Source organism: Elephantulus edwardii, unplaced genomic scaffold (assembly GCF_000299155.1).
Source record: "Elephantulus edwardii isolate Elephantulus edwardi_28Jun2011 unplaced genomic scaffold, EleEdw1.0 scaffold00012, whole genome shotgun sequence".
In the NCBI taxonomy this organism is placed as follows: domain Eukaryota; kingdom Metazoa; phylum Chordata; class Mammalia; order Macroscelidea; family Macroscelididae; genus Elephantulus; species Elephantulus edwardii.
In genome coordinates this window covers 5,931,385-5,948,051 of record NW_006399762.1, presented here as the reverse complement: position 1 = coordinate 5,948,051, position 16,667 = coordinate 5,931,385, and the positions used below count along the sequence as shown (strand labels likewise).

General features: G+C 37.2%; 1 protein-coding gene across 2 annotated transcripts in view; it reads right to left on the bottom strand.

Moving 5' to 3' along the window:
• PRDM5 (PR domain containing 5) overlaps positions 1-16,667 on the bottom strand; it is a 341,046-nt gene that overhangs the window by 307,130 nt on the left and 17,249 nt on the right. For both annotated transcript variants that reach the window (XM_006881055.1, XM_006881056.1), the window contains exon 2: positions 5,591-5,674. In XM_006881055.1, the coding sequence (XP_006881117.1) occupies positions 5,591-5,674 (84 nt within the window). The remainder of the gene's footprint in view (positions 1-5,590; positions 5,675-16,667) is intronic.

Sequence of the window (16,667 nt, the reverse complement as noted above, 5' to 3'; positions counted from 1 at the left end):
CACTGCCAATTGGTCCAGTGGTGAGAATCTTTGTCTTCTTGACATTGAGCCTCAGGCCATATTACACTGGATCAAATCTCATCAACGGACTGACTACACAACAACTGACAAAACTAGAGAACCATAAGCAGTCAAAGTGACACACAATCTTAACCTTCACATTTTGGTAAAGCAGGAGGCAGGCCAAAAATGAGGGATCTTCACTAAAACAAATTGACACAGTGGCTGCAACAATGAGTTCCAACTCAGCAACAATTATGAAGGGTGTATCATACCTGGCAATGTTTTGTTCTGCTGTATGTAGAGTCAGAGTCACCTCCACAGCACCACACAACAAGAAAGCCACTGCCTGCCCTCAAATATAAAAATACCGTGTTCATCTACCCTCAAGAGGGCAAATTTTAGAGAAATTTCAAAATCTTCTCTCAGTCTCCCTGGAAGTAGTATAATACTTATGCATCTCACAATGTGTTACATCCGGAGGCCTTACAAGATGTCATGCTCTGTCTAAGAAAAGAATCTCTTTTTCAAAAAGCAAAGTTTAAGGTCTATTTCACTGTTCTAATGTGCCTCCAGGATTGTATCAAGGAAGATGATATAATCGAAAAAAAAACACTCAATCTTCATTTAAATAACAGATTTTTACCTTTTTTCATTTATGATCAACATTAAGAACTGGATATTTCACTTGAGTCTCCAGTTTCTATCTGTTCTTTGATACTATGTCTGTGAATTCTTTACCAGCTAACTATGAGCACTATTTGTTCCCAGAGAACCACCTAGTAATTACTGAACTGAGTATCCAGCTCTGACTGCACAATCCATCAGTGAAGAGCCAAAGGTATCAGCTCAACTACTGAAACACTGATCTGAAAAGACGATAAAGGGCTTAGCATGAAAAACTAACACAGTGAGATATGGATATAGTTAAGACTTTTGTGATCTCCAAATAGACATAAAATTCAGGAATATATGATTCCACTTTAAGAACTACAAAAAGGCCCAACTTGACAACTTACCAGGCAGGCTATTTGACAAAAAATTTTTTTATTAAGTGATAACAGAGAACATCTATGAAGAGAAGATTTACTAGTAGTCATTTCAGAACACCTGAGTAACAGATTAGTTATGAAGAAAATATGTAACTTGAATTAGATTGCTGCTGCTGCTGCTGCTGCTGCTGCTGCTGTTAATTGCCATCAAGTCGCGTATGACCCATAGCGACCCTATGAAAACCAGGTATGAACCATGTGCCATCCTCACAATTCCTGACACATTAAAGCCCACTGCTGCAATCACCCTATCATCCACTTGGGTGAGGGTCTTCTTTGTCGGTCCTCTTTCCTTTCCAAGCATCATGTCCCTCTCTAAAGAATAGCACCTCCTATCAATATGCCCAAAGTATGTGAGGCAAAGTCTCATCATCTTTGACCTGCAAAGAGTACTATGGTTGCACAATCTCCAAGATCTGCTTATTCTTTTGGCAGTCCATGAGATATTCAGTACTCTTCTCCAGCACCACAACTGAAAGGCATCAATTCTTCTTTTGTCATCTTTATTCACTGTCCAGCTCCCAAATGGACAGACAGCAAGTGATCGGAAAGACCATGGCCTGAAGCAAACTCACCCTTAGTTCTTGAACTGACATCATTACTCCTCGATAATTTGGAAAGATCCCTAACTGTAGACTTTCCCAGTGCAATACATCTCCTGATAACCTGACTGTTGGTACCTAGGGTGTTAACAGTGCACCCAAATAAGATGAAGTAGTTTCAATTTCTCCATCTATCATGTTTCCTTGTAAGAACCTTTGTTTTCTTGACATTGAGAGTCAATTCATTTGAAGACTGTGTTCTTTAATCTTCTGCAATAAGTGCTTCAAGACTTCTTCACTTTCAGCAAGCAAAGCTGTGTCACCTGCATAATGCAGATTATTGATGGGTCTCCCTCCAATCCTGATGTCACATTCATTTTCATAGAATCCAGCATCTAAATAATTTGCTGAGCAAATTATACAGATTGAATAGATGTAGAGAGAGAAAACAACCCTGATACACTTCTTTCTTCATTTTAAACCATGTAGTGTTCTCTCGCTCTGTTTGAACAAGAGCCCTGGTGTTGCATGAGCACTGGGATTCCCACTCCCATTCTTCTAAATTAGATTCTACAGCTGCCAAAATATAAAGGTATGTACTGAGATGACATACTCGGTGCTGTGGAGAAATATGTAAGCTGCTGCTTGACCTTCTCTGGAAAATATTACAGAAATATAACGTCTTGGAGAGTTAAAGGCAAAAAAATTACTGAGAGTTTTAGCAACAGCACATGGCTGGCTGGATGTTAGCTTGAGCAGGTAGCAAGTGGAGCAAAATATATCTCAAGTTCTAAACTACTAGGCAAAAGGTAGGCAAAAAGTCTTTTGATAATGGAAAGAGAACTGTGTTCATTATATCTAATTATCATAGAAAAGAATCTACAATTAGGCACTAAATTCCCACCTGTTATTATTATTGTCATTAGGATCTGTTTCACTCTTGGTAACATAATACAAAAGAACAAATATGGTATGATCCTGACCCATATTAATAATTGTCATTTGAGAGTTAATCGTAAATGTTTGAGATTTCCAACTTCAAGGTCTGTAAATGTCCTATGACTTAAGTAGTTCAAGATTCTGCTAAACTAACTTTTAAATAAAATTCTGAAATTAATTTAAACTAAAAGTAGTAATTTAAGGTTATCAGGGAGCATTATGGACAGAAAAGACCTAGTTTCTTGAGTCTTCAAGCTCAGCTCTACTGGGCTATTCCGAAAGAATAAAAGTACAGTGATGTTCTAAAGCAGTCAGCATCAATAATTTTCAAGCTTCAACTTTTGAGGTTATAAAGAGTTTTATGGATTGAATTGTATATCGCACAGAAGTTGAAGTTCTTAGCCTAGACACCAGTAAAGTGAACTTATTTGACAAGTCATTAAATATGTCATCAATTAGCATGAGATCAAACTAGAGAAAAGCTGGCCTTAATCCACTATGAACAGTGTCCTCATAAAAGAGAAAAGACGAAGAAACCCAAAGAGAAGACGGCCATGTGACGATGGCTGTAGAGATGGAACCATGTGGCAGCTGCAAGCCAAACAACCCCAGGGCTACTAACTGCTAGCTGAGAGAGACAAGAAAGGATCTTCAAGATCCATTAGAGAGAATATGGACCTGAAACTGGACTTCATGTTCCACACATGATCACCAGTATCTGACTTAGGTTCTGTAACCTCTGCTTGGATAACTACTGCTTTGAGAAGGAATATACATGATGGTTAGCAGAGAATTCAAAGATGTAGCTACAGTGCATTTAAAAATCATGTAAATAATCAGCCCCAAGAAAAAAGACTTTATTTTGGCAGTTTTGTAAAGGAAAATCTTCCCTAAAGCATTTCTATAAATAATTCTAAGCAGCACTTGCATAACAATCTATTAAGGAATTCTTTCGCTTACCATGAATTAAATGGTGGTGTTTCTGTTTTTGTGTCCAGTCAGAACAAATTCACACCTGACCCTCCAGTGGGCTTTCAGAGGTAGTAAATCACACAGGAGGAGACTGCCCATCCTTCTCCCTCAGAGCAGTGGCTAGATTTAAACTGTGTGCTTTAGGATTGCAGCACAGTGTCTTACTACTAGTCTACCAGAGCTCCCAAAAAGACACTTTAAATACCATTTCAGATTAACTATACCATAGGTCAGTTACTCTCAAATCAACGTCAGTCTATGGAGATCCAAGTGTGTAAAGTTTTCAATGGATGACTTTTTCAGAGTTCCCTGAGAAGTTTTCAAAAGTACACTCAAATCACTGACCTTTACGGTTAGCAGCCAAACATGGGAACAGTTTGCACTACCCAGGGACTTCTTAATAAGTACTTAAAAAAAAATAGACCTTCTGCCACCGAGCTGATTCCAACTCATGCTGAGCCTCCATCAGGATTCCAAGGCTGTAAATCTTTACAAAATGAAATTGCTTAACTTTATCTTGTGGATCAGCTGGTATACTACAACTACCTACCTTTTGGTTAACAGCCTGAAATGGTACTCACCAGTGCTCCTTCTTACTAAGTACAAGAATTATTTATTCAAAATAGGAACATAAAGTAATATATTAAATAAATTAGGGACTAACAACCAATAGGTTACTATAACATAGCCTGAACAAAATTTAAGTCTTTGGGTTCCAGAATGGTATGCAATACCAAAAGAAGAAATATAGACTTCAAATGCAACAGAAATAAACAAAGCAAAACTATCACTGAATTATGAGTCAGTAAACAGAACAATAGAAAAACTGCCTTCTCAAGGTACTTATAAGCAATTCAGAAAAATTATAATCATTATCTGTCTAATAATACCTTACACTTAGTCGTATAAAACGTTAAATTGACCATCACACCAAAATGTTTTAGAAACTATAAACATAATATCAAAAACCACTAAAGTAACAACTTATTTTTATCATTTATAATTTATTTAGATTACATATTGTCATATATAGCAGGGATTTCTGTGACATTCACAGAAAAAGAATTACTGCTGAGATAATTAAGACTTGGTTCAAAATTAGCAAAAGCCATTAAAAATATTTTTAGGTTCCTAAAATAAACAATTAAACAAGTATGTTAAGGTAATGTCAGTAATATTTTTCCACTTTAAATTACAGGGAGAATTAGATTATTATTATTTTCTTCACTTTTTTCAGTCACAACTTTTAATAATATCTTACTCATAACCTGGTCATATTTACTGATGTTCTTTGTTTGTTACAAAAAATACACTCTCAGAGAGATTATTTATAAATATAGTTTTTTAGTTCAGTATTCTAAACCTTTCTGACTTTATGATTCTCATTTCTCATACTCTTAAAAAATCCATGAAATACAAATTTTGGGCTAAGTTTTTTTCCCCCAAGTTTATACTTCCATAACCTCTTTATTTATGTCTTCCTATTTCCAACTCAACTCTTCTTTCTCTAAAGGAAAGAAAGTACTTGAGAATTTTTAATTTTTAACTTCTCACAATACATGATATACAGTCTACGTATGAGTTGCACATACATACAGACACCTGACGAGGAGGTGAGACCTTAGGAAAATCTATCTATATTGACACAGCTTCCTAAACACATGTTTTTAAAAATAAGCTTTAGGATTTTTGTTTCTACAAGGAGCCCTAAATTTTTGCTATGCAATTAGAGTCACAATGGGAAAATAAATGTCTCATTAAAGGAAAAGTATAATTCCATTTCCAGAAATCAAATTGCAAATTAAGTACAAGAGACATGCTTATTTTTAAATCCAAACACCTTTACATGGAAAACTTTTTCTTCATTCATGAATTATAAAATTCTAGAAGGTCTGTATCACAAGACATTGTAATCAACCAACATCTTTAAAAATGCTTTCAATTTAATCAGTTTCCTTAAAACAAAATCATTTTAATGCTTAAATACTGGACTGAAATCAATACACGTTTACTCGGCTTTGCAAATGCATTAAATACTATGAAGAGAATAATTCTAAATATTTCAAGTAATAATTGCATCCTTACCTCCCACATCAACCTGTAATCCATATTTTCATCCAAATCTTCAGGCATTCTCTTCTCTCCAGCAAATGGTCCAAACTTTTCACCCTGAATAGAAATAATCACATTGAAAATGGATTAGTTGCAAAATCAAGTTACCAAAAGAGCCTGATAGACCTCTTCTGGAAAAAGAAAAGGAAAAAAAACAACTTCTAATTTCCAAACCTAATAATGATTGAAAATACATTTAAAATGTTAACTAAAGAAAGCACAACATAAACTCTAATTTACTCCGTTTTTGTCTAAGTTACTTAACATTCAACTTCTGATAAGATATTGAACTGATTCTTTCTCCATGCTCTTCATACTTCCAACAAGTGGTCTGAACATAAAAAGCTGTGCTGAGAGTCAAGTCCAAAGTGGAAAATCATCTGGTTTCCAGAAAAGTCATAAATCTTAGTCCTCAAACTGACATCACTACTCCTCAATAATTTGTAGAAGTTTCTAATTGCAGATTTTCCCAGTGCAATGTGTCTCCTTATTTCCTGACTGCTGGTAGCAAGGGTGTTAATTGTGGATCCAAGTAAGATGAAGCAGTTGACAGTTTCAATCTCCTTTCCACCCATCATGATGCTTCTTATTGGTCCAGTGGTAAGAATCTTTCTTTTCTTGATATTGAGATGCAATCCATATGGAAGGCTGCATTCCTTGATCTTCTGCAAGATGTGCTTCAAGTCCGCTGCACTTTGAACAAGCAAGGTTGTGTTATGCAGGTTATTTATGAGTCTCCCTCCAATCCTGTTGCCACATTCCTCCTCATAGAACTCAGTTTCGTGAATAATTTGCTTAGCATACAGAATGAATAGGTATGGAGAGAGCATACAACCCTGGCGCACTTCCTTTCCAATTCCAAACCATGCAGTGCTCCCCTCCTCTGTTCATACAAGAGCCTCTGGGCCCAAGTATAGGTTCTGCATGAGCATAGGCAAATGCTCTAGGATTTACATTATTTTCAATGTCAGCCCCAACTGTTATGATCCATACAGTCAACTGCATTTGCATAGTCAGTAAAGCGCAAATAAACATTCTTCTGGTATTCTGTATTTTGAGTCAGGATCCACTGGACATCAGCAATGAGATCCCTGGTGCCACAGCCTCTTCTAAATCCTGCTTGAACGTCTGGCAGTTCCCTATCTATGTACTGTTTCAGTTGTTTACAAATAACCCATATAGAATACTGTATTATTTAACTTCTTCAGTAAGTGCTTTAAGCCTTTACTTTCTGTAAATAAAGTTGTGTTATTTCCATTACATAGGTTGTTGATAAGTCTTCCTCCTCGTCTTCCTCCAATCCCAATCTTGTTATCACATATAGAAGAATGTTGACCTATAAATAAACCAAAACCAAACCAAACTCCCTGCAGGTCCAATCAATTCCAGCTCACAGTGATCCTCCACTGAGTTTCTGATGTTAGAAATCTTTCTATTAAAATTACCCACCTTTGGCTTGATAGCGTAACTTTCTACCCACTTGGCCAACAGAGGTCTCTCTATGATTCACAGCAATTCAATGAATAACAAATTTAACCCTTGCCTCATTCTAAAAAAAAAAAAAAGTCTAACCTTTTCAGAAATTCTGTTTTTAAAAAACAGAAGGGGAGGCTGTTCAAAAGATATTTAAAAGATACAAACAAAAAAAATGCAAGGTATACTCCTTAATAAGACCCAGGTTTAAGAAGAAACAACTGTAAAAATATTTCAAAAGAGAGTGAAGAAATTTGAAGATGAGTTAGTATTTAAAGTCATTAGGAAATTTTTGTTGCATCTTTAAATGGCATTATGGTTATTTAGGAAAATGTTATTATATGAAACATTTATGCCGAATCTCTTAAATGTCTGTAATTTGCTTTGAAAATAGAATAGAAAATTGAAAAATATGCAAATAGATGAAGTAAGTTATGTTAAAAGAGAATCATTCTGCAGTTGAATAATTTACATTTGATATAATGATGATATTCCACAGGAGGAGTCTAGAGTTCCCACTTGGACATAATTATGTTTCTGTGTTAAACTACTGTGCATCTGGGCTCATTTGCAATACAATTAGGCCTCCAACAATGTATAACATGTACTTCTAAAAAGTTCAATATGAAAAACATCTATCTTCTTTCCCTAGTTTTAATGTTGAGCACAAACTAACTTCCTCCCAACATCCCCATCCTCTTCTTTCTCAGTACAACACTAATTGTGAAGGTACTAATGTATCTACCTAGAAAAAGTGCTTTTACTAGCTTCTCCTTTAGAAGCATCTAAAAAGCTTCATACAATAACATTTTCCTATATAACCAAAATAACCATTTAAGCATCAAACATTAATGATATCAATTTCCTACTGCCATAAAATACCAACTCATACTCAAGATTTCTTCAATTTCTTCCAAAATATTTTTTAGAGTACTGAACATCCCATGGACAATCAAAAGAACAAACAGGTATGTCTCAGAGAAGGTGCAGCCGGAGTGCTTCTTCAAGGCAAAGCTGATAATGCTTCATCTCACATACTTTGGGCATGCTGTTAGAAGAGGCTGGCTATTCCTTGGAGGACTTAATGATTAAAAAAGGTAGAGGTACAGTGTAAGAGAAGACTCTCAAGTAGGTGGATTGACACAATGACTGCAGCAATAGGCTTGAGTGTGCCAGAGATTGTGAGGCTGGCACAGGATAGAACAGGGTTTCTAATTTATTGTTCATAAGGTCGCTAGGAGTCATACTCAACTAGATGGAACCTAACCACAACAACATTTAGACAGGGAGATGAGCAAGCAAAGATCATAGTCATCATTTTCTGAAAAGCTTATAAATGAAGGCTGAACTCCTCAAAAATACATCCTGCTGCCCAAGTTACTCCTTTCTGCCTACCTGAAATCTAAATATGTCAGCTGAGGTGGAAGTGACCATTGTGGAACCACAAAATAAAGGCCAAGAGAACTACAAAGGCTTTCACCCTGTCATTCTGAGCAAATTCCTACCTATCAACTTCTTGTTATGAAAACCAAACCCACTGCTGTGCAGTCAGTTCCTATGCACAGCAACAACCTAAGTGGTTTCTGAAGCTGTAAACATTTAGGAGAGGAGGCTGCCTAGCTTTCTCCCTCACAGTATCTAGTAGATTTCAACCAATGACTTTTCTCTCCGTTAGTGGTCCAGTAAGTTACAGACTATGCCACCAAGGATCTTCTCATGTTCAGGCAGAACAAAAATCCAAGTTCTGGTTATCACAGTTTCTCTACTATTTCAAGCAGACAGCAGATTTCAGAAAAAAGCATACTACCCAAGATATAATGGAATTAAATATAAAAAAGAAAATGCTAGAAAGTTTCATAGAAGAGGGGGATTCTGAGAATAGGGTGACCTGAAAGTGCCATCATTCCTCTTCAAAATTACTTGCTTGTCCAGTAAACTCTATGGGAAAAGTGGGCATAAGTAAGACAAAGTAACAAAGAACTGTTGTGAGGTATTCTCTCCTGAGGGCCAAGTAATAAACTGGAGAATTTCATTGGAGCCAGGCCTGAAGACTGAAAACTAGAGGATCATGAGAAAAACTTGGAAATAAGTAATGAGGAGGAAGTTCTAGCTCACATTCTTTTTCATCCTGCAATCCCAGGGGGAGGAAAAAAAAACCACCTAAGTTTTCAGCATCAATGAATGAAGAAAGAGAAATGAGATTTACAAGAAGGTCTAATTGGTAGAGAAGAGAAAGATCAGAGAGGAAAATAAGGGACACAGTAAAATATAAGCTGGTACGAATTAAAACTGTGATGTCTCAAATACTTTTAAAATGTGAATGTTAAAAAAGAGAAAGACCAAGACTAAAATTAAAGATGCATTTCAAATAAGAACTATGAAGGGGTTAATAACAAACCACTGGAGAATAATTACAGGAGATCTAATATATAAAAACACAGATCTTGAAAATTTTTAAAAATAAAAAGTTGAAAGAGTTAAGAAACAAAATTTTCTAAAATGAAGAAAAATCAAAGTACGGAATAGTAGGGAGTCTTGGTGACACATTGCTTAAATACAAATAAACGACTTAAAAAGTCAAGAAGTCAAACTCACGAACCACTCTGTGAAAGATAAGGCAGTCTGCTTCTGCAAAGATTTGCAGCCTTGGAAACTATGGAGTCTAACTGTCAATATGATTCTCCTAACCATCTGATCTGACCTGATTTTGTGGATAGGCAGACTATACAAATAGGGTTTGTTAGCTTATTCACAAGGGGATTAGTTATCTTATCATTCCACAAAGGTATTGAACAGTCTCAACAATCTACAATGGGATTGGCTAGTCTCACCTATAAATTGAAATGCTCTAGCAGCAGAATGAGCCCTCACTAGCACTGGTAAAGAAACCTCACCATTAGGAAAAGTGCAACCATGGCTGAACTAGAGACCTGATGTGAGACAGCTACGTTAGGACTGTTACACCACTGGAACCAGAGCTAAGAGCCTTTGCCCAAGTTTGTTGGGCAATTAGTCAAATGTTAATTTGAAGGACTGAGAACTTTTTAACAATGTCCTAACCCCATGGGGCTCAAGGCTGATGTGCCTGTGAACTTATTTCAAAAGCTGTCCCGGCTGTATTCTACTACTAATCTATAACTTTTTTACTTCCATAACATGGTTCTGTATGGTGTATGAGCTAGCACCTCAGATTTTAAATCCATGAAAGCTATAGATAGGTGTTGAGATGAGTAGAAGAGGTATTGGAGCATAGGGGACATGTGTGACCACAATGGGAATTGGTTTTGTGATATTGATGGGAACAGTTCCCTTATATGAAGTCAGTAAAAGTCATACATGGCTATCACCATGTGGCCCTTACTCTTTTTACAGGAATTCTATGCAAAGTTCTACTCTGTCCTGTGTTGTTGTCATTGTTAGGTGCCATCAAGATAATTATAACTCACAGCAACACTATGACAAACAGACCTGAGCCCTGTCCTATCCTACACCATCCGCATCATCTCCGAAACCCTAGAGCCCATTGCTACAGTCACCTTGTCAATCCAACTGAGAGGGGGGTTCTTTCTCTCTTTCACTGACCCTCCATCCTGCCAAGTATGATGTTCCTTTCCAAGGCATAGCCTCTCATACATGTCCAAAGTATGAGATGAAACTTCTCCATCCTTCACGTCCAAGAAGCACTATAGTTACACTTTTTCAAAGACCTATTTGTTAGTTCTTTTGGCAGTCGATGGGATCTTTAGTATGCTTTTCCAACCCCATAAACTTAAAGGCATCAATTCTTCTCTCATCCTTACCCACTGTCAGCTCTCAGATGCCTACAAAGTAACTGAAAAGACAACAGCCAAAATAAAGACTATTTAGTCTTCAAACTACAACAGTGCTCTTCAGTATTTTGGAGAGGTCCCTGACAGCAAATTTGCCCAAGGCAATGTATCTCCTGACTTGCTGGAACCATGCGTGTTGATTGCAGGTAGTTGATGAGTGTTTTTCTGATCCTGATGCTGTATTCCTCTTCATCAAGTCTAGCCTCTCTGAATAGGTATTGAGAAAGGACACAATCCTGACACATACCCTTCCTGATTTTAAACCTTGCAGTGTTCCCTTGTTCCATGTGGCCAACAACTTCCTGGTGTGGTATAAGTTTCATATGACCACAACTACATGCTCGAGGACTCTCAATCATCTCACTATTGGCCATAGATTTTTATGATCCACACAGTCAATCGTGTTTTCATAGTCAATAAAACATGGACATTCTACTGGTATTCTCTACTTTCAGCCAGGATCCATCTGACATCAGCAATGGCATCACTGGTAGAGTCACTGAAAGTTGGAATCAACTCAGCAGCAATGAGTTTCGATAAATAGGCTCATTTTATTTCTAGAAAGATGAAAATGACATATTGTGGTATAGTTACGGAACTGGATGACAAAAATAGGAGCTTTACTGGTACAATTGTCACGTATTCTGCTGATAACCTAAAAGCTAGCAGTTTGAACCCACCCAAAAGTTCCACAAGAGAAAGACCTAGCAATCTATTACTATAGAAATGACTAGTTTGTTACAGGGAGGGGCTGTGAGTCAGAATTTAAGTCTATGGTACCTAACAACAATACAAAAATAAAGACGTTACAAACTTAGGAAAAAGAAGAGGCTATTTAGAGAAGAGGACAGGATCAGAATCTGACAGAATCTGAACTTCACAACCTTCAAAACCATGAGAAAAATATTAACAAAGAGACAAGGCAACAAACTGAAAATCAATTACCCAATCAATAAATCCTTTATAGTCAAAATTAAAAAGAGTAATGATAGCATACAATAAAAAGAGCAAGGATTCCATGGGGACAGCCTTTTACCAACTTCACAAAGGGGAAATGTCCACATGAACAGCACACCACCAATTCCCATGAACCCAGACTTGTCTTTCATGCTCCTGTACCAATTTCTAGTCATCTCAACACCAATCTTACTGCTTTACTGGGTCTCAAACCCAATGTGATAGTTCACAGACCACACGGTACCATACTGGGGAAGTTAAAAGGTTATATATTCCAGGTTAATAGCAGAATTCACTCAGGACTGCTTCTGAAATGTGCTTGCAGACAACTCAGCCTTGAGCTTTGCAGCTTAAGGCCAGTGTTACTAAGTTCTCAATCCTCCTAATACTGGCTCGCACCACCTCCCTCAAAGTTGTCAAAAAAACTTGGACAAACGTTTATCTCTGTTCTGTCCATGGGGTTGGGGGGTAACTGTTCTAACTCATGTTGACTCTAGTTCTCTGCTTCGGCCATAGCTGCTGATGCTTTAAGTGTAACAGGAGCAAGAATGTCTGATCCTAAAAGGCATCCATTGCATGTCTACTTATCCTTTGCTAGTCGTGAGAGATAATCTTTGCTACTGGTATCTCTCAAATTTATTGTTGAGACCAGCCAATTCCCTTGGAATGGCAAGATAGGCAATTCCCTTATGGATGGGCTCACCAGGCCTATTCACATATCCCTCGCCCCATATCCAAATGGCAGAGTCAAGTTCAATGGCTATGAAAGAAAACCATATTGAAAGATAAACTCTACAATACATAATGTCAGAGAGAATATTTAGTACTATGTAACTAAACTGAGGGGGGAAAAAACCACAAAAGTTTCTGACTAGGTAAAAAATAAACTGTAACAAAGGGGCAAAAAATAAAAGATGAGTAATGGACTTAAACACTTAAATAGTACAAAGTATAACCAGATATGTACTGTATACCAGTAACACAGCTATATAACAACTTCTAAACTAAACCACAGAGGTACACTTTTTAAAAAATAATATATTCAATGATAACTCATTTCATCAAAACTTAAGCGATGGGAAAAGAGGGCAGAAAGATAAAATATTCCTAAAATTTCATGGTTGAAGACACTCACGGAAAGAGAATGTAAAAGGGAATAATAAACTATCAGGAATTGTCTACCTTTCAAATAATAATGGTATCATGTACATCTGATTGAGAAAGAAGGGAAGTAAATTAACATGTTTTATATTGGTTTGTATACAAAATTTGTATGCATTATGTTCCACTTATATACACTTTATTTCACCAATGCCTTCATTTACATTGTGTTTCATATGATCATTCCCATACACTGTGTTTTATAAAATTAATCACCATTTATCAATGTCCACTATTACACCATCTTTTCAGGTTCCTACTCTATTGTCCCTAATTCCATCACCTCCTCCCTCCACCCACTAAACTGTAACACTGTGACCTCGTGATTTCTCCCCCTCCCCACTCTCAGACCCTGTGTTCCCTCTTATCCTTCTACTTTTACAATAATGGTCTTATGCTGTATTTGTCCTTATAAGACTGAACCTTTATTATACTGAGTTAACTCAACATAGTGCTGTCTAACCTCTCTCATGTTATATAGTATTTTTCTAAACCATTGTTCCTGAGTGCTGCATAGTATTCCATTGTGTGAATGTACCACAGTTTCTCAATCCATTAGTTTGCTGATGGACATTTAAGCTGTTTCCATTTTCTTGCTATTGTGAATAGTATTGCTATGTACAATGTACAATGATTTGTACACTGGTATACATAAGTCTCCATTTGAGTCTCAGTTCTATTTTCCTTAGAGTATATTCCTAGCAGTAGAAAATCTGGGTCATATGGAATTGCTATGTTCAGCTTTTTGAGAAACCGCCTTCCAGAATAGTTGTAACATTTTATAATTCTACCTACCAAGAGAAAGAAGTGAAGTAAATTATTTTTTTAAAAAGGAGAAAGAAAAGTAGACTAACAAAATAACAAGAGGTAAATTAATAAACAGTGACTTAAACAGAAATAAAAAACATAAAATAATAAATGTTGTTGTTATATGCCATGAGTCACTCATAGTGAACCTATGTACAACAACAGCCCTAAACTTTGCTCTATCTTATCTCAATCTTATTGTCTCCAACACACTTACCCCCATGACCCAGTCACTGAATCAATCCATTTCATTGAGGGTCTTCCTCTCCCACACTGTCCCTCCACTCTCCAAAGCATCACGTCCTTCTCCAAGGACAGGTCCCTCCTTGCAAGTATGTCAGATGAAGTTTCTGAAGTCTTTCCTCCAACCAGCATCCCGGTTTGACCCTCTCCAGGATGAACATGTTCAATCTCTTAGGTTATAATGATATAAGTAATGAGTATAAACAAGGATAAAAGAAAAATAAACTCTATTAAACTAAATATGAAAGATTATAATGCTGCAGCATAAAATACAACCTAGCAGATGATTATAAAAAGATAAGCAAAGAAATGAACAGATAAAGAAACAAAGACAAATCCAAAGGGAAAAAAATGCTGGAGTGTCAATACCTGGTTAGGTTAAAGTACTGAATAGATATTAACTTTTTAAAAGAGTTAAAAACACTATGTAGTGATCAAAACCATAGTAATGAAGATAAATAGTAATAAGAAACTAACAGCATAAAACATTTTGAAATATTTCTCTTAACTTTATAGATTTAAGCTATTTTAAAATACAAATAACTAATTTCATTAATAACTTATTTTAAATTCCATTTCTACTGCTGATGTACAAAGAGCGATGTTCCAACTCTACCAACGACAAAAGTCAGAAAAACAACAAAATTATTACTTTTATTCATTATTCCTTTTTGTAGCAAGAGAATTGGTTCCCTTGTGGTAGATCACAGAAGAGGTGCCAATCACCAAATAAACGGATCAGAACTTAGTTAACCAAAGGCAAGAGAACAGAGAAGGACTCCTTCATCGGTGCACGCAATTAGATGCTTCCAGAACGCACAGCAATGAAGAGCCTATAAGTCAGTGTATAAATGCTGATGATGGTGTAAAACTGGATGAAATATGTTAACTGCATTGAAGTCTATGGGGGAGAGAATAGTCTAAAAGTATCATATTTTAGGGCATTATTTTTATCGTAGGAGTATGCAACGAGGGTTACAGAGTGGATTATATTTGGGGGTGGGCGGTGGGGTTTGAGGAGCTGCGGGGGGATTGTGTACCAATGAGGGAGTTTTTCTTTTGCTTTACAAGGAGAGGAGCAAAGGGGGGGCGAGGAGGCAGGGGGTGTGTGCGGGGAGAAGGGTGCAACAATGAATGAAGGGAATTCCAAAATCTCTGTAGATGTTCATTGAAATGAAAAATAAACAAACTAAATTATTTTAAAAAAAAGAGTGGCACAACATTTCAGCTTATTTGCTTAAACCACTCTCTCATATAAAGAGAAAGCCATTGTTAGTCATTGGGAGAAAAACAGAAAACTCTGTCACCACCAGGCACAGAGGATGAAGGGCAGCAAATCAATCAGGCCTAGGAATTTAAACCAAGAAACTTCAAAGAACTACTTTGACTGAGAAGGTAGAAAATCCCCTTCTTGCAAAGAACCCATTATGAAGGCACATGCAAAAAGTTTTGTGTCATAAGCTTAAGGGGCAGAAATGCTAAGAAAGCCTTAAGTGCCAATGCCCAAGTAAGGGAAAGCTTAAATGAGAGTAAGGCTGGGCCAAGACAACAAAGAACCTCTCTCTATGTCTCTCACCAAATAACAACACATAGCACACAATAGTGTACTACTGAGGGAAGAGAAGAGCATGGTGGAAGAACCTTCTGTAGTATAAGAATTCAGGGAGAAATGAAAGGTGAGGGTGGAGGATCAACTAACTGAACATAGTGGGAGAACTGACTCATAGCTGACCCTCCAGAAATGGGTTTCACAGGCTATAAATCACACGGGAAGAGACTGCTCAGCTTTCTCCCATGGAGCTGCTTGTGGATTTGAATAACGTGAACTGAAGCCTTTGGGTTAGCAGCACAAGTCGTCCAGCATCTGAGCCACTGCCCTTAACACAAGGTACCCTTAGAGCCTATTGGTGCACTGAATGTACGAAGAGCGAGAAAATACCACAAAGTCATCTCAGTTCCTAACTAGGTGTATTCAAACACTAAGACTAGGTTTAAAGTAACTTTATTTTAGACTTTTCATGCCTGTCCATTTTCATATATAAACTATTTATTTCACTCCCCATACTATGTATGGCATTAATTAAAAGTATAATATGCATCAGAGAGTTGAACAATGACTAGGGAGGATAGGAGAACTGATGCCTTTGAGCTTTGGTGTTGGAGAAGAATATTAAGGGTACCATGGACTGCTAAGAAAACAAACAGATTCACCCTGGAGAGGGTTAAACTGGGCTGCTCCTTGGAGGCAAGGATTCTGAGGCTTTGTCCGACATACTTTGGTAATGTTGTAAGGAGAGATCGGGCCTTGGAGAAGGACATCATGCTTTGGAGGGTGGAGGGCAGGCGCAGGAGGGGAAGGCCCTCTAGGAGGTAGATTGGTTGGGTGACTGGGGTAATCGAGATGGGTGTGTCAGAGACAGTGAGATTGGCACAGGACAGAGCAGAGTTTGGGGCTGTTGTACATAGGGTTGCTATGAGTCGCAAGCACATAGCAACAACAACAACATAATATGCTGTTGTTATACTGCCCGTCATTGAGTTGACAGTGCAACTCCTTACTCACTAGGCTACCAGGGCTT